This window comes from Stegodyphus dumicola, chromosome 2 (genome assembly GCF_044657685.1).
Source record: "Stegodyphus dumicola isolate Sdum_Otavi_A_Nest chromosome 2, ASM4465768v1".
NCBI lineage: Eukaryota > Metazoa > Arthropoda > Arachnida > Araneae > Eresidae > Stegodyphus > Stegodyphus dumicola.
In genome coordinates, this window is record NC_140769.1 from 188,742,094 (window position 1) to 188,761,923 (window position 19,830).

Genomic DNA, 19,830 nt, shown 5'->3' on the forward strand with positions numbered 1-19,830 from the left:
TACATTTTTAAACTAAATTAAAAACAATAATAATAATGAATAAAATAAGAAATGAAAACAATAATAATAATAGGTAAAATAAGAATATAATGATTCATGATTAAATATAAGAAACACATTTCAAAATGAGAAAAGCTAACTGAATTATATACTGTCTATGGGTGAGGTTCAAACTTGCCACCTTTCCATTTGAAAAGCAGCTCGCTGACCACTCAGCTATCTGTGATAGCAGTGTTTGTGAAAAGTAATGTAACAAGTAGAAGTCACTGCAAAGGTAATTTAATTAATCTTCAATAAATGATTGCTGTATGACACAAGTTGTAACTTTCCTCCCAAATTTCGTAATTGTATTTTATTGAATACTCTTTCACAGTCAACTGCTTTATTTTAGAAGTTGTTATATTGCTTAAGTTAGATTTTGGTGTATTTAATATTGGGATATTTATAGAGCTTTTTATTACACATGATATAGCCAATATTTATAATAATTAAGGAGAATTTTGTAAGGCAGAAACTTTGATTTTCTAGAAACTAATTTATTTAGGTTCCTATTACTTACAGTGTTATAAACGGGTGAAGCATATGGATATACTGGTCGGATCATTGCTTTATAGATATTCAGTTTTCCCCTTTAAAAAGAATTTGAAATTTATACTAATATACAGGGTTATCCAAATTAAACTTCCCCAACTCAAAGGCCTTTGCAGAGTGTTGTATGGGTCATAATGTGATGAAATTTTAAAAACAGACACTTCAGATCATGCACTCGAGATTTATTACACAAAAAAAATTAGTACAAGAAGTTGCCGATAGATAGTGCTGTAACACTAGTAATGTGCATATTGCAGCAACGTGATTTGCAGAAATAAAGCTTCTGAGCAATGTATCTAAAAGACGGCTCCTTACAAAATTGGAAGACATGCCTTGCACAGGCAGTTGTTTCCAGCTCGCTGATGCACAATGGCGGCTTTGAAAGACAAAGCTCTGTTAGTGAAACTTTTCTACCAGAATGACGAGAACTCCTGTGCTGCGATAAGAGCATTCCGTCGGCTGATGATCTTACGCTGAGGACCAATGACACCAAGCGCTCTTCGAGACATGATGAAGAAGTTCGAAAGAACGGGACAGCTGGGAATTTTACCAGGTAGAGGACGACAGGTTGTGGAATCTGCACGCATAGAAGACGTTGCTTTGGTGGTCGTGGACTCCACTAGCCAATCGCTACATGGTGTTGTCAGTGTACCAACTGCTTCTCGTGCTGTGGATATGCCCTATACGACCATCTGGCGTGTGATACGTCGAATCCTCGGTTATTTACCAATCCATAGACGTCATCAGTTGTCTGACGGGGATCCTGTAGTTCGGGAAACATCTGCATTGCAGTTCCTTGCCAGAATGGAAGTCGATGCTGCTTGGACGTGGAACATCTTTTAGACGGATGAGGCCCATTTTCACCTGAATGGTCAAGTGAATACGCACAATTGCCACATTTGAGCAAGTGAAAACCCGCACGCAATCCATCAAGTGCCCAATGACGAATGTTGCAGTGAAACCACACTGCATGGTGCGGTTTCACTGCAACATTCGTCATTGGGCCTTATTTTTTTGAAGAGGTGACTCCAACTGGGTTCAAAACCTGCTCTGTCACAGGAAAACGGTATCAGGACACATTGACAACGTTTGTGATCCCTGAACTGCAACAACGTGGCTGCCTCCAGGACACGGTATTTATGCAGGATGGTGCACCTCCGCATATTCTTCGTGGTTTCAACAGGTGTTACGGGCAACTTTTACCGATGCACGTGTGATCAGCCGCTGTTTCCCTACAGCTTGGCCTCCCCATTCGCCTGATCTCACGCCATGTAACTTTTGGTTACGGGTTTCTTAAAGGATCGGGTCTACCGAAAACACCCAGCAACCTTGGCACATCTGAAAGATGCAATTATTCAACATGTTCGTGGAATTAATGTGGACTTTACTGCGTTCCACAGTGGAACACACTGCTTTGCGAATGGAAAGAGTTGTGGAGAACCACAGCACACATATAGAACATCTGTAGAATGTCTTGTTGATCTGCAGCGTCACCTATCAGCAACTTCTTGTACTAATTTTTTTTTAATTAATAAATCTCGAGCGCATGATCTGAAGTGTCTGTTTTTAAAATTTCATCACATTATGACCCATACAACACTCTGCACAAGCCTCTGAGTTGGAGAAGTTTAATTTGGATAACCCTGTACATGGTTTGAGAAATCTGAAGATGGCGTGAACAATGCTGATTATTTTATTGCTGTATACAGTTATGATATTTCTAATCAAAAACGCATATCTGTGTGGTTTTGATGCCATATTGAAACGGCTAAGCAAGAAGGTTTTCTGATTATGACAAGTGATAAGAACTCGGTCGGCTATTGGCTGTTTGTTCACGCTACGGACATAAAAGCTGAACAGGAGAGAACTCAGTTTTCCGTCTTCTGCGTCACGCGAATTTACGCCTGCGTCAAAAAAGTTGCATCAACTACGTCGCGAGCATACTTGTGTGGACGGGCCTTTAGACTTCAGAGCTTTTTTGGAAGGGGAGAGAAAAGTTTAAAGGGGAATTTTTTTTTAAAATAAAATTTAGTACTTATTTACATGGCTTGAATTTAGGGGGGGAGGGAATTATTCTCCTAAAAATCAAATTATTCTTAACCTCCTAATCAGCAGTTCAATAAAAATTATTTTCTTCTGTGGTAATACGGAATCAGATCAGTCTGAGACATTTTTGTCAGACTGGTCCTACTTAATGACATTGCGTTCCTCTTCTGAATTGGGGGGGGGGGGGGAATTCTCTGAATTATTGTGTTGAACTGCTTACCCTACTGTATCAACATTCATTTGCAGATCAACAGGATACTTGCTTCCTAGACTGAGATATAATATTTGATGAGCAGACTAAGAAAGTCATAATATAATTAAAGAAATAGTTTAAACAACTGAAATGTTGAACTGAAATAAATAATAAAATTAATTTTAAACTTCCTTAAAATAGTTTTCATAATCTAACTAAAATAATCTTACTTTGATTTAATTTAATGACACCAAATATAACTGAAAATATTTGCAGGGAGGTTTGTGCCCTGTAGTAACAAATTTTATTTTAGTTTCTCACTCCTACATCGTGTTCCAAATATGGAAAAAAAAAATCTTGATTTTTTAATTCATTCAAGTTAATTTTACTAATATCCACAAGCAGCACACACACACACACACAAACAAAAAAAAAAAAAAAAATGTCGTTAAAGAATTTTTAGATTTCTATTTCAATTGTATTAATTTTCCGAGATGTAACAATACAATCTGCATGATGTAAATGTTAATGGTATACTTGGATTCAGAGCAAGAATTTTGGTCATAGCTCACACATGTAGCTTAATAACTATGTACTAATATCTGATTACTGATATTAGAATTTTTCATATTAAAATTGCTTTGTATTTAATGAATGTTATGTACTTAAATAAAAAAGCAAATTTTTTGGTGACAGCAAATGCAATGAAATTTTTCATTCCAAAATATTGTGTGGCTCTGAAAAGAACCCCCATTTTTTGTGTGCCCTGAAAAGTTCTGTTCAAGAATTTAATTTTTTCCTTATTTTCTGTTATTTTATTCATTGTGCGATACATTTCAAAACATGGTGCTGGCATTACAATCTAAACAATAATACAAAGTTCAACCCTATGCTTACATTATTTTTTTAACAGCAAACTGCACATTTTGCCACTACACAAGATGCAAGATCTTTTGCTTTCCACATGACTTTGCAAATAGAAAGTTGTCAAAGCATTGCCTTTAGATATGATGTGGTGTAATAACTCTAATTTCTTAGCAGTTTCAATGCTTTTCTATTTATAACATTAAAAAAATATACATTAACAATTAAAAAAACACAGAAAGAAACAGATGGAATTTTTCAAAATGAAATCGCTTTTGAATTGTATTTTTTACTTTTCCAAAGCATTTTGAGGATTATGATAAGCTATATAAGACAAAGATTTCTTGAAATAGATAATATAAGCATTAATAATTCAACTTTACTTACTCTTTCAGTCTGAGTGGCAGCATTAACACCTGGAGAATTATGATTGCAACCTCCTTGTAAATTCATATATTTAGTCTAAAATACAAAGAATAAAATGATACTTAGGCAACACAGAAACATGAAATCTGCACACTGAAACTAATATTTAATGACAATCTTTGTACAAATTTCAGCACTCAACTGGCTACAGATGATTTCTTTCAAGCTCAAACAAAATAATGATAATATTACAGAGAACTGAATTAGCAAATCAGAATTTTGATTTATTTAATCTGAAAGAAAAAAGGAACTTATTTGATATTTCAAATTTAACACAAGTTTGGTCATGCACTGTGTCTGGTGCTTAGTATGATAAAACTTATTAATATGATCAGAATGGATATGAACACATTTAGCACCAATAACTCCCTATTCTTATATATCCATTAAGCAGCTAATTAGAATAAAAATGAATCACAATCAGATGTTTAAAAAATTCAATTTAGCCTTTTTTTACTAATGACTTTGACAGAATTTTCCACTGCACAATATCTGATATTTTCAGCATTTCCCTCTTTTAGAGTTTGAATTTTAGTGTAAAGTATGTAATTCATGATTCAACAAATGATAGCACAATCATGTCATCTTTATCAGGAAATGTGTACCTTTTACAATTTCATCAAACTTTATTTTTCCCCCTTCCTTTCACTACATACACAATAGACTGCTAATTTTTTTAAATGTCAATGCACTCTAAATGAAAGAATCGCCGTTAACCTTCAAGGTTTTAGCATTTTATACGCCATATGATATTTTTTTATGCCAGCTGCTGCTACTAATGGGCACAGAATGATTTATTATTTGAATCACTTATGTGTAGGCTGTCACCGAATCTTTCATTCTTTTTAGAATATTAATATTTTTGTTTCTCAAACAGAATTTTAGTAGAGACACATTTTACACACCACATAACTTTTGCATGATATTTCTTAGTACTCCTGCTTAAGGTTTATTTTTTTCTTTAAGAGGCATTTTGATAACCCACAAGAAAATAACTGACAAGTGATCTTGAGGATATCCAGATTTTTAATGTTAGAAATAAAGTTTTTACACATTAATTAATTTTACACATTAATTGAAATTTTATGTTATAGGGTTTTAACTGTATAACATTCACTCAAAGTCCTTCAAAACCCTATTAAATTTACCAGTGAGTTGATCACTTCCTCTTAATTAAATTAAACACTCTTTAATCTCATTTGCATCCTGAGGGGGCCACTGAGAGGATCCTTGTGGGGCACCACTGATATGGTCCACAAAGAAGCTATTTCTTCACTCAGAACAAGAGGAGATAAAATGATAAGGTTTTTAAGTGACATTAGCATTTGAAAATTCAAACTGGCTCAAAATAAAAACATGACATGGGTTGATCAAACATCAATTTCTACTATTTCAATCAACTATCATTTATCAATCCTTCAGCGGAGAAGAAAGATGATACCTCTTTCCGAAACGTATTATTTCAGAATGGAGGCTGCATTATTTGGAATGGTTTTGAGTATGCTGGTGATGGTGATGATTTGGCTTGTTAACATGTACTCCTAACAGCACTACTTTATGCAGATAGATTGGATATAAATACATTTGTAGATTTATATTTATGTTATTATGTAGATTTATATTTATGTATTTATGTTTATGATATGTTATTTGTAGATAATCATTGTTGATTAGGATTTTAAAAGTTTAGAAAGAAGATTCAAACCTTAGCTAATAGTAATGATACAGCGAGTATTTTAGGTACCATAACATAATTTTTAATAATAACAAATGATACAGTTAATCCTTTAAAACTGTTAATAACATAGAGCTATTTAATTTTTTTAAATTAGGAGATATAATATGCACATACTGAAAATTAAAAAAATATTTTAAGATATCCTTTTCAGTATTTTCCGAGGTTTAAATCAAATCATTACTGCCACTCTAACAAAGTGATTCTAAGGCTTGCCCATACTTAAGAACAAATAAAATTATTTCATAACTATAATAGAACAATAATATGAAATCAATAGCCACTCATACAGTGACTAACGCAAATGAACTGGCTAGTTAGCAAAGTTAAACTACTCATAATAATGCATGCATAAGCTAAACTTGTTACTGCACATTTTGGCTTCAGTAATGCACCACAAGTCTAACTCATTATTCTGTGAATGATTTATTCAAAAATTTAAGACAAGAAAATTGTAACTCAAACTTGGATAATTTTATAAAATAGTTGATATATTTCGTAAGCTTTGTACATATATTGGAAATCTCTAAATAAAAATAAAATTTATATATTATACTGACATGAGTAAAATGATACTTTTCTTCTTCAAAACACCTTACCAAGACTAACTAATATTTAAATAATATTTAAAAAATCTAATGTGTACACCACATGACTTCCTTGTACAGAATTTTAAATTATATCATACCTGCCAACCTCTAAAGATAAAAATTCAGAAGATTTCTCCCCTAAATTCAGAAGATTTCTCCCAAATTCAGAAGAACACGAAGAATTAATATCATGCTTTGATATTAAAAAAATAACAATTTATACAAATAGAAAAAAGAAAATTGTACTTACATTAGTGAATCTCAATTAAGTAGTAACTAAAAAATTTATTATGAAACATAAAACAAGAACTTAATGTTACACAAAATTATTGCAATGAATTTAGAGTGCATTTTTTGGCTTTAGCCAAAAATTCTTTGGAAAATTTCCTGTCATAACAATTAAGTTTCCTCATAAAATTTAGCAATTAAAATGTTTTCTAGAGTTTTTGGTGAAATTGAATAACGAAACATAGTTTTGACCGGCGTGATCTGCAGCGCTTAGCGGCACGTTGTGTTCGATGAGGAATGCAGTAAACAAACACTCTGCCAAAATGACATCGGCATCCGAATTTGTTTGAAAAACTTGAAAAAAAAAAAAAAAAAAAAAAAAATCATCCACTTTCTTTGACGTTGTCGAAGCCGAAGCATTAACTTCATGCTTTTTAGACTTAACATGCTTCACAATGTCGCTTCTTCCACCGTGACTTATTATGAAGTCACACACGCACACGTTGCAAAATACAGTTATTTCCTTTGAAGTATTCTTTAATTGTTGGAAATTCGGCTTTGTAGGCAGGCCGAAAATATTGAGAATACAGTTTTTTTGAACTCATTTGAAATGAGTGACATTTTGTAACAACGACGTATTAAGAAAATTCGTAGCACGTGCAAACAAAACAAAACAAAACAAAAACAAAAACAAAAACAAAACAAAAAAAAAAAAAAAAAAAAAAAAAAAAAAAAAAAACAGAATGCTACAATCTACGCTCGCTGAGTAATTCCCTTCCTGCTGAAGCGAGCGCGAAAAAAATAATCTGGCGCCCACAAAGAAAAGAGTGGGAGAAACGAGTTCAGCGCATTGGATTGGTTGGTTAAGCGGCGAGTTGGGAGAAACCGCAGTTTACTGGATTCGAAGTAGTCGGTAGTTGGCGGTAAAACACGATGCAATTGGCCAAAATCGCTGAATTGGCGAAAAATTCTAAAATTTCGACAAAAATCACTAAAAACACTTGAAAAAGGAAAAAAATCGTAAAAAATGGATTACGATCGTAAAATCGTAAAGACAAAGGCATTTTCGTAAAAATTATGAAAAATTGGCAGGTATGATTATATGTATTTTTTCTTGCATTCCATTTAACCTTATTGGATTGAATTAAATCTACTACTACTCCGTCGATAGCGCATAAACCACCATAAAATAAATGCACTCTTTAAAATTCACTATATTCCATTACCATAGCAAAGCTCTGGTGTTAGGTTCATTTAACAGCGTTACATCTCGTTCATTTTATAACTCACAATGCACAAAATTTATATCATCTGAAGAATTATTTAATCGCTGCCACATGTTCTACTCAAATACCATAATAAATCTAAAATGATGTATAAAAGAAATTAAACAAAGCAACAGCTTTGCACAGACGATTCAGTATTTCTCATTCAATTAATAAGTTTTCACTTCGCAACAAGGCAAAAATACATAAAAACTCAAAATACACTTTTGCAAAAAAAATCAAAGCACCAAAAAGGAATTTTGCGATTGTGACGAAATTTGGTAATCAAAAACATCTTGATCGAGCATGCAAATGATCAAAGTTTCAAGCCAAACGAAAAAGAATTGAAGTCATAGTGCACATTTCTAGTGCACAATTTGCAAAGTATAAAACCAGTAACAGAGGCAGAAAATTTATCTTTTTTTTTGTTTCTGCCATTGTAATTCCGTAAAGAAGCAACTAAAGATGCCATTATGATGATATTGAAGACTTTACAAACAACTAGACGACTTCGAACGAGATCGCATTGTTGGGTTGCGTGAAGCTGGGTGGTCATATTGAGCAATAGGCTGCCACCTGCAGCATACTGTCACTGCTGTGCAAAATTGTTCATTGGCTGTTACAAGAAAATTGCCGATGAAATGAAGGCTCTAGAAAGTCAAGGATAACAAATGCGAGGCAAGGTAGGATGACTGTTCGCCAGGCCCGAACCGCCCTAACAGTATCATTGTCAACTATTCAAAGCACTACAGCTACGTCTATACCTCCCGTGATACTATCCACCATCTCACGACGCTTGTCTGAGGCAGGGTTACACTCACAGAGGCCCTTAAGATGTTTCCCTTTGACCCCACAACATTGGCAGAGTGATCTCGAGTGGTTTCGCAGCCGATAGTGTTCAGCGATGAATCCCGCTTCATTCTTGAAGAAGATGACCACCGTGTTCATGTCTGTAGAGGACGGGGATAGCGGTCCCAATCAGTCTTTGTTTTACAAAGGTATACTGCCAATAACCTCTAGTGTGATGGTGTGGGGCACTATTTCTTATGAACGCAAGTCCTCTTTATTCATCCTCCATACATCTTTAACAGCTCAACGATATGTTGATACCATCCTGCGGCCGATTGCATTACCCTTCATGCCACATCATCCTGGCACCATTTTTCAATAAGATAATGCCAGGCCGCATACTGCTCGCATATCTCTGGACTGTCTTCATGCGGTTGTTACTCTTCCTTGACCAGCAAGGTCACCAGACCTTTCACCAATCGAGCATGTCTGGGACATAGTAGGCCGCCAGATTCGGGCACCACACAATATTGGAGATGTGGAGCAACAACTAATGAATGCCTGGCAAAATGTGTCGCATGATGACATTAGGAGCCTCTACCACTCCTTGTCTCGATGAATTCAAGCATACATAGCCGGCAGGGGCAATTCGCACAGCTACTAATTTGAACACTCAATCTCAATAGGTGATTGCGAGTCCTAAACAGGTACTATGGCCTTGATTTTTTAATCATTTTATTATCTGTGTATGAGCTATACACATATTCAATTTCATCAAGAACATGTCTGGGACATAGTAGGCCGCCAGATTCAGGCACCACAAAATATTGCAGATGTGGAGCAACAACTAATGAATGCCTGGCAAAATGTATCGCATGATGACATTAGGAGCCTTTACCACTCCTTGTCTCGATGAATTCAAGCATACATAGCAGGCAGGGGCAATTCGCACAGCTACTAATTTGAACACTCAATAGGTGATTGTGAGCCATAAACAGGTACTATGGCCTTGATTTTTTAATCATTTTATTATCTGTGTATGAGCTATACACATATTTAATTTCATCAAAAACAACCACTTCCTTCATGGTGCTTCGATTTTTTTGCAAAAGAGTGTATCTATATCTTAAACACTTATTTCCTCGAATAAATTCCAGAATGGATTCAGCATGATTTAATTCGCAATAATAAAAGTAGGCGTTGTTGTTGCGAAGCTTAAATTCTCTAGATTTGCAACAAGTCCCCTATTCTGCCAAGTTTCAAATGTAAACAAATATGGCTGCTATGTTAAAAATTATTAGGCTTAGCCGCACTTATACAACTTTTAAATTGTTGATAAGTCTACAAATATTGCATGCAGATTTACTAAAGGCATAAAAACTCTAACCAGAAGATAAGAACGATATAATTCAATAATTTTTGAAGCAAAAAAATGCACAATTTACAAACATATAAGAATAAAGAAACTGAAATCACTGAGCCGAGTAACAAACAGTATATATATATATAATATACATATATTTATATAATTTTGGTGTAGCCGATTGCAACCAAAATAGGAGGTGCACATCTACATGTTATACCAGTCCTATATACAAAAATTTCAATGTTCTAAGGCTACTCGTTTTTGAGTTATACTATATATATATGTACGTATGTATGCACAGACACCATGAAAAATTCTTTTTGGAATTCATTTTAAATAAGTTTTATAATTTTTTTTTTCGGGGGGGGGGGGGGGGAAGTCCACTATTCTCTCCTTACATACAGATGTCACACAAAAACATTGTTAAATTGCATTCGATAATGGTCAAAACAGATATTTTCGTTGAAATATGATGTCCGAAATTTTTCGCAATTACAATACTTCCTTTTTACTTCATACAAGGAAGTAAAAATACACATAAGTAATTTATTTTTTCTCTCTTAAATTTACGTTAAGCATGTCTATCACTTTAGCTTTACCTCACTGTATAGTATTTCATAAAATTTCCATAAAAATGAGAGTATGATCTCATTATAATAAATATATTACACATACAATGTTACCATCATATTGGGGGTATGAAAAGCAATTGAAAAACTATATTATTAAAATATGCATCAGCACAAGCAAAAACTTTAAAATGGTATTTTATTGAATGCATATAAAAAATACTTACCATTTGCTGCTGAAGCAAGTGGATAGTGTGATCTTTTTCCTCCATTTGTTGTTGTAAAAGAACTAGTTGTCTCCTTAAATCAGCATTCTCCTAAAACAAATATAAAATGAATAAACAGATTTCATCCCCAATCACTTCTTCAATTCATGAATTCTTTAGTTTGAGCAAATGTATAACCCTTATTCATATTCACACTTCAAAAATTATGAAATAAAAATTTCAAAATTTAACAATTTCTTCCAGTAAAGTAATAAATTTTGACTCACAAAGCAAACACACTAGTAAAATATTAGCTACTATAAATTGTGGCATGCTGCATCATATGCACTATACTATATTACCAGTAGACTCTACCTGCCCTATCTGTGATGTCTTCATGGAGGGCCTTTTTAATCCTCTCAACATTATGGGCAGAAAATTTCGTATGGAAGGGTGGCTTTCATATTCATTATACCTGAAAATTTTTGTCAGTTTTTTATGCATCCGATTTTGCATTGGATGTATATTGGAAGAAAATGAATCAAGGTACAAAGTGAGAGAGGCATTTTTTAATTATAATCAAGCAAACGCCATTTATTAATAACATTTTGAGGAACTTTCAGGCCTAAACCCGTAGTGCTCAGAGAGTTAAGAGAAACCTCATATCCACATTACAGTTATATTATGAAATCTCCCATGCAGCTAGCATATTTGCTGAGATTCAAAGTGTTGAACTACCAGCACTTAGCAACTTTATCGCTTAGTTCCTGATGTAGTCTTGCTACTTATTATATTGAGTACTGCCTATTAACGCGCTAGGAAAGCGTTCCCTACCATACATTGCTGTGTGGTTTCTCATCGTCTAGGTGTACTCTATCTGTCGTAAAGGTTGGTCACCGTTGCACTGGTACACCTCAAAATGCCCAAATTTCAATATACAGCACCAACAAAAGTTCCTATTAAACTCCTGACGCCGGGTTTCTGGGGCGCCAAAGAATTATCGCGTTGTACAGTTGCGGATTCTGGACGATACCGGAATAGTTCTAGTAAGCCACCCGGGTGTCCGGATCCGCTCTCACCTGTCACCTGTACTGATACACCTTAACGCAAATCCTTAAATAATGAATGTAAACAGGTTTAATGTATTCAAGGGTCGTACTGTAATCAAGCTCTCAAGTACATAATTAGTGTATCCATGTAACGAATCATGTATCCAAGGTATTAATGTATCAAACTGACGGATCATATTTAATGTAGTATTGCAAGTATTTGATATATTATTATTTTTGTTAGTAGTAGTATTTAATGAATGTAAGAATTATGGCATTGTGCGCCCAAAAGCATCACCAATGCATTCTTATATATTCATGCAGCTAAGGCATTCATGCAACATCATACAGGTCTCAGCTTGTTCATGCGACTTCACAGAGAAGCAAATGCATTCCCGAGGCAGGCCTCTTGGGTCTCAGGAGCTGCCGTTTCAAGATAGTGGAGGGCGTGGGACATATACCTGTTTACTTTTGTTAAACACCAGATGTTCCATTCCTCCGTCACCTACTGATATACCATGTATAATAAATCATCCACCAGGAAAATAAATGAGTGTATATCTTTTTTCGGTTGGTTTAGCATAAAAATTAATTTTACTAAGACATGATAGAAAGTTTAATAAGCTTTCACGGGCACTCTAGTGAAACGTGAAATATTCTGAAGAATTCAGAAAATTTTAAGTGATATTGGAACAATAAGCACCAACAAAAGTTCCTATTAAACTCCTGACGCCGGGTTTCTGGGGCGCCAAAGAATTATCGCGTTGTACAGTTGCGGATTCTGGACGATACCGGAATAGTTCTAGTAAGCCACCCGGGTGTCCGGATCCGCTCTCACCTGTCACCTGTACTGATACACCTTAACGCAAATCCTTAAATAATGAATGTAAACAGGTTTAATGTATTCAAGGGTCGTACTGTAATTACTGCTTAATTCACATTCATTCAAGTATTCAAACATTAATTTAACTTTACCCTGGCTCTCCACCGTGTGTGGTGTCAAACGGGAATATTCGTGTTTTAGTCTTACAACACTTCCCCTAACCACCATGATTTGTTAGAATTCAACAACCAAATAGACACAGCTTACTCGACATTCTACAACTCAATGAGCTACTTTAACACTCTTAATATTCAAGTGTAGGTGGAGAACCCTACAAAACACATTCATTCTAACTTCCCCCTCATTCATCTTTAGACATGCAGGCTTTCGCTCTAAAGCATGATTTTATCTACAGTTTAATACTTAAATTTTGAATTCACTGCTTTTGAGCATTTTACTTTTAGCATCTACAATTTTATGCTTCTAGACTAAATTCTACTTTTACATAACTTTCAAGTATTTACGTATATTTACAAAATTTTAATACATATGATTTTTACAATTTACCATAAAATGAATAAGAGAAAATAAATTTTTACTTTACTCATTCTTCGCCAAGCTGGCGGCACTGAAACTAAAATTCTTATTAATACAAGAATACGAAGTTATTTTTATCTTCGGCCAAATTTTGGCTTTAACATAACATAACATCATAGGCAGTACTCAATATAATAAGTAGCAAGACTGTATTACTTTATTAAGAATTTAAGGATTAACTTAAGTTCCTGTATCCTAGTTTTGATCAAGAGTTCATAAGTAAAATTGCTCACTGCTAAAATCTAAAAAGTATTGTGTATTCTCTTTCTATCACTGAATTACTTAAGAATTTTAGATCAACAGATTTAAACTGTCACCAAGCCATCCCAATCCCAAACATCCACTCACTGACCAGCATACAGCATGAAGCAGTTAACCTCTTCTAACCATCATGGCATCCAAGAAAACATACTGACAACATCCACACACTGAGCAGCATACAGCATGAAGCAGTTAACATTCTCTAACTATCATGCCATCCAAGAAAACATACAACAGGATACTCATAATCCGGCGGACCTAGGTACAAGAGGTATCTTACCTTCTCAACTTCAACGGTTTGAAGGTCCTGACTGGTTAAGCAAACCTATAGATGAAATAGAGAACTTTCCATTTCTAGAGTACTCTCTTCCTGAAATTGCCTTGAAAGAAGAAAAGAAGTGTTTTAATATCAGCGTTTTAGGAATTCAGGAACCTGCTGTTATTTCAAAATATTCTTTGTGGTCCAAATTACTTCGAGGCTTGGCCTACTGTGAAAGATTTGTGAATAACTGTTCTCATCCTGAGAAGAAATCATTACATTTCCTAACTACAAAAGAGCTTGAGAAAGCAAAAACCAAAATTCTAAAGGTGACTTAAAGTTCTGAATTCTAGGAAGAAATTTTGCATTTACTTAAATTACTCCCCTTGAAAATGAGTAATAAGCTCCTCTGCTTAAATCCTTTTCTAGACAAAGAAAGTGTTTTGCATGTTGGTGGTTGTTTAAGAAATACTAATAATCCGGGAAATGAAAAACAACTAATTCTTCTTCCTAAAAAGTATTTCATCAATGAACTGATCATTAAACATTTTCACCTAACATATTTACATACTGCACCTCAGTTATTGATGTGTGTTCTGAGGCAAAGCTTCTGGATAATATCTGCTCGACCTTTCATTCGAAAAGTCTTGTTATCTGCCACAGATATAGAGACAAACTTGCCACACAAATCATGTCCAATTTACCAGTCCCACAGAAAATCATGTCCAATTTACCCGTCCCTAGAACATTTTATCATATTGGTTTGGACTTCACTGGACCTTTTATGGTCAAACATCGAACTGGACATAGTCAAAGGTCTTTTATATGCTACATATGCATTTTTGTACGCTTTTTGATGCATACTACCAATTTAGAAATCATCAAAGATATTTCTTTTAATGCATTCTTAGAATCCCTGAAACAATTGATTGCAAGAAGAAGTAGACCAGTACAGATTTTCAGCAATTGTGGCACTAATTTTAAAGGAACTGATCAGAGAGATCCAGAAGTGTTTTCAAAATATGAACGAGATGAATCAGTTCGAGTTTAAGTTGCCTCCGAAACTATAAAATGGATCTTATTATCCAGCAGCCCCTTATTTTGGCAGTTTGTGGGAATCGGCCATCAAGTCAATGAAACATCACCTTCATCGAAGTGTAGAATCTGCAATACTAACATATTCTGAGTTCACTACACTGATCACTCAGGTTGAGGCCAGCTTGAACTCGCATCCATTGACAGCAATGTCTGAAGAACCTACAGATTTTGAAATTCGCACACCGAACTACTTTCTGACTGGAGCTCCAGTTTCTACTTTACCAGAGCAGGAGCTTTTGCAACAGCCTATTTCCTACAGACAAAGATTGGAATTGCGTCAATCCATCCTATATTTCTGGAAGAGGTGGCCAAGAAACTACTTTTCACAACTGCAACAATGCCCTAAGTGGCAAACCCAAAAAGAGACTTTCAGGTCAATGATCTTGTTTTACTCAAAGAAAAAAAATGTTCCACCACTGTTGTGGCATATGGCAAGAGTCATTAGACTCCATCCTGAAAGTGACAGAAACAAATTCTTAAGTATGATACAAACTATTAATTTATATAGACTCTTGAGTACGATTTGATTAGCATATTCAAAAATGTTTGCATTCTGTTATGTTTAAAATTGTGGAACTACTCTTACATGCGCCATCAAGTCGCCAAATTTGCACGCCACCATGTTACTACTTAAATTTTTGTTTACATTTCGAATTTTAAGCCTAAAATGTCTCCAAAAACATGGTTTTTGCACATACAAAAACAACATTTTGAAGACACAATTTAAGCTAAAAATCCGAAACAAAAACAAAAAATTTAGATAGCAAAAATGTAAAGTTTCTAACCAAAAATATTTGACAAGAATCCATGTATACAGCGATACGTTTTAACTTAAAAAAACACCTACAAATTGCACATTCTAGGCAGCGAAGGAATCTACGAACTATGCACACCTCGCTTCAATAAATTAACATAACAACAATAACTTTCAAAGAATACCATGTACACAGCATTCCGTTTAAACTTAAAAAAACATCTACGAATTGCACAAAATCAACCAAATAAACTGAACTCAATTACAAACAATTCAAAAAACAACAATAAAAACAGAAATTCATACTAAAAAAACAATGAACATAACATTCTGCAAAATAAAAACAGTCAAATAAAATGCACTTAGCATAATACATTCCTGAATAAAATTTCACCAGTCACACTACGTCTGTGAACAAAAGTGCCATGATTTTGCTATATCCCATGTCTTTCCGAGATTCAAAATTTGAAAAGTAACGACAAAAACTTCCTCCAAAGTTAACTACACGAAAACCACGATCCAAATCTTAAAACTCTGCTGACAGCCACATACTTTAGTAGCAACCATTTCACTGCAAATCCACACAAGAACTATCAGAAACGCCCTTCTTCGTCCGAGTTCTCATCGCAGCTCCGCATTTCGAATTCTGTTCCCACAGGAATTCCAAATACACTTCAATCCTCATAAACACACCCGTTAACAACTCCAACATCGTACCTTTTAATACTAAATTTACTTTCCACACAATCTAAAACATGCGACTGGAATCTTCCCACCACGTCTATCATTGCAACATAGGCCATTTCAAAACGAACCAACGAGCAATTAAACCGCTCCAGCAAAAGATTTTTCAACGTCAACAGGGTTGCCATAGAACACGCAATCATGCCTAAAAAACCAGCGCAGAACACATATTGCCACATCTGTTGATATTAGGGCGCATATAAGAGTAGAGCCAAAATTGTAATTAATTGAAAGTGTGTTTCAATGGTGGGCGGGATGTTTAGGCCACATTTTCAAAACTATATGCCAACCACAGGCAGATGCAAATTAAATTGCTTGAGTTATTTTACACCGCGAGTGTAAAAAAAGATCATCTGTTGCCCCAGTGATAATCTTTTAGTTTTCACTGTTCTTTCATTATTCAATACATATGTTTTCATGAATACAGTCTGCTTGAAATTTTACTTTGTTACATACATTCTACATTATTTAACTTATCAGACCTTATTTTTAAATTGCTTTTGAAAGTATACATATAAAAATACTGCTTTCCAAAAAGGAACATTCTATGAAGATCATCTACTTTTCATTATTTATCAATGATTTTAAACAGAGTGTACCTTAATTGAAAGGCAGATCTAAAAAGTAATTTAATGAAATATATGTTCATTACAATTTTAAAACTGCATTAGAACTATAAAATAAAATACCTGCATTACAGCATGGATGTCTAAAGTTTTCTTATCCTCTTCATTGGTTGACAAATTTACTAAATTTGATGGAAAGTCATTGTGAACTAGACTGTGATAAAATATATTCTAAAAATAAATAAATAAGAATAATAATTACAATTTTTTTTTAATATTAGTGTCAGAGAAAAATAAAATATACTGCTTTCAAAATAAATGTAAGAAACATGATATAAATATTTCCAGTCACAGATACCTATTCTCATCATATTATAAATGAGACAAAGTATAAATTATTACTAGTTATTGATGTCATAAAAAGTTATGAGATGGAATACAGAAATAATGCATGATAGCATATACATAATTTCAAGAACAGAACTGTCACAGTTACACTAAGCATACACAGAACAGCTATAGCTTGGCCGAACAATCTTTGTAGGAGGGCAAATAGAGATATGGAAAACATAATTCCCTTTTAAAAAAACTGAATGTCATCAAAAAGAAATCAAATGAAGCTGTTGCAATGTAAGAGGACAGTTTAGGTTTATGTGATTATGGCTTAAGCCTCGAAGGCTATCTGCCTAAGGGAAGTAATGCCTTCATGGAGGACTTTCTAAAGGAAACTGGCTCCTTATACACATTACACATGGGAAAACCACGAAAACGTCCATGCAACCAGCCCATTCATGGGATTTGAACCTTCGACCAAGCTACCAGTATTCAGCAACTTTACTGCTCGTGTGGGCTGTAAGAATATACTGATTCACAGTTTAAAAAAAAATACAGAGCATTCTTATAATACAACTATAAAAGGAAAGATTCCTCAGAATCATGTAATCAGTAATTCCATTCTATATTCATGTAACATTACATAATCATAGCTTACTGATACTTGAATTATATACCATGTGTAACTATCTTTTGTCACTTAATTTTCTCGCATCAATAATGAAAAAAGTTAAAGACAAAAGATTTTTTAAGTTTGATAGAAACAGTCCAGTCACTGAGAGCTGAGGAATTACAACTGCAGTAGAGTAAAAATCAGATGATGCTTGTGGAGCATCAGTATATGTAAATGATCACTAGATGTGGTTATGCCATATTTCACAATTCGGAAATAGACATAATTTCATCAGTATAGTATCAACTGTATGCAGTACTAACTAACTATTTAACCTTCATGTTAAATGATTGAGACCAATGATGAAAAGTATAAGTAATTTCGGTAAAAGTATATTTTAGGGTACCCCTTGGCGATTTTTGGCTGTACATGGATACCAAGTTTGTGCAATTGAGTTGTTATTTTGGCTTGTGTAAAAATTGCCGCTGCACAAAGCCAAGATAACAAGAGAAAGAATTGCACAAACTCGGTATCCATGTACACATCGACCTATTTTCACTTAAAAAAAATCCCAGAATTGCACAAAAATGGCATTGTGCACTCCCTTGACTTTATTCATGTACTTATCGACCTATTTTCACTTAAAAAAAAAATCCCAGAATTCTAGAATTGCACAAAAATGGATTCGCACACCCCCTTGACTTTGTATACATTGAAATATATTCATTTTTCACTTAAAAAGTGAAAGGGACAGCCAACAAAAAATATATAATCTGAATAAACTACATTTTAAATCAAACAATGAAATAACATAAAAAAGGAAATTCATCTTAGCGCTACACGAAGGAAATATCCACTTACCTTATTTACGTATTTACGCATCTTCAGTCAAACAAAATTTCTTAACAGCATCCAAACACTTCCTAAAATTATCTGAACTAGAATCTGTATCCTAGTGTCGCTACATAAATTCACAAAAATAAAATATCCTCCGTTCGAAAATATCCGATGTTCAACCATACTCATTTCCTTCCTCCAAACAGGACACTTTATAATGGCTACTAAGTAAACCTTCATTTACACAACAGTCAATTAATGCTTTTTTCCCTTTCGTTCTAAATCCTACAGAAACTTCAAATTAATATTACCACATTCAACCAATTTACCGTTTAAACCACAAAATAACAACGTACTTATCCAACACACACAAGCCCTTAGCCAAAATCCAACACACACTTTCCAAATTTTTTCCCATGATTCAAATTCACCGCAACCAATTAAGTCATAAAAGGGTTTCCATAGCATTCAACTACTCAGGTTGTCATAAATAAAACAATAGAGTCAAATCTAACCAAAACTTTTTGCACTCTTTGGGATTCTCTTGTATATCAAAGGAATTACAAAGACTAGAAATTTAAAAATTTGGTGTTCAAATCCCCTGGAACACAAAATTCCGACAACTCACGTTGTAAAAAATCCGAATTACAAAAAATTATTTGGTGTCACTTTACATCAAAGGTTCATAACAATAAAATATTTTACGTATGTTATCCTAAAAAGCTATGCCATCTATTTTGTAACAGTAAAAAATATACTAAACAATCTTGTCATTTGGCAATGTGGAGAATGAAATCATTTTTACACATTATGCAGCATTTTCTCAGACTGGACAGTATATCCAATAGCTTCTTCGCCATGAATTAACAGATTAAAAAAAATTATTTCGTTCCTTAAAAAACTGCACGACTACTTTAGTTCTCTGATATCACTCCATGCAATTTTTTGGTTGTGAAATTACTTAAAGGAAAATAATTATTTTGAGGTGTCTCAAACTGGCAGCCTTAAAGGATGATAAAGCCCGAATT

The 19,830-nt window shown here is 34.1% G+C and overlaps 1 protein-coding gene across 3 annotated transcripts in view; it reads right to left on the reverse strand.

Moving 5' to 3' along the window:
• LOC118194160 (uncharacterized) overlaps positions 1–19,830 on the reverse strand; it is an 83,550-nt gene that overhangs the window by 18,164 nt on the left and 45,556 nt on the right. For all 3 annotated transcript variants that reach the window (XM_085811556.1, XM_085811557.1, XM_085811555.1), the window contains exons 6-8: positions 17,143–17,250; positions 10,890–10,979; positions 4,082–4,156 (exon numbers count right to left, since the gene is read on the reverse strand). In XM_085811556.1, the coding sequence (XP_085667682.1) occupies positions 4,082–4,156; positions 10,890–10,979; positions 17,143–17,250 (273 nt within the window). The remainder of the gene's footprint in view (positions 1–4,081; positions 4,157–10,889; positions 10,980–17,142; positions 17,251–19,830) is intronic.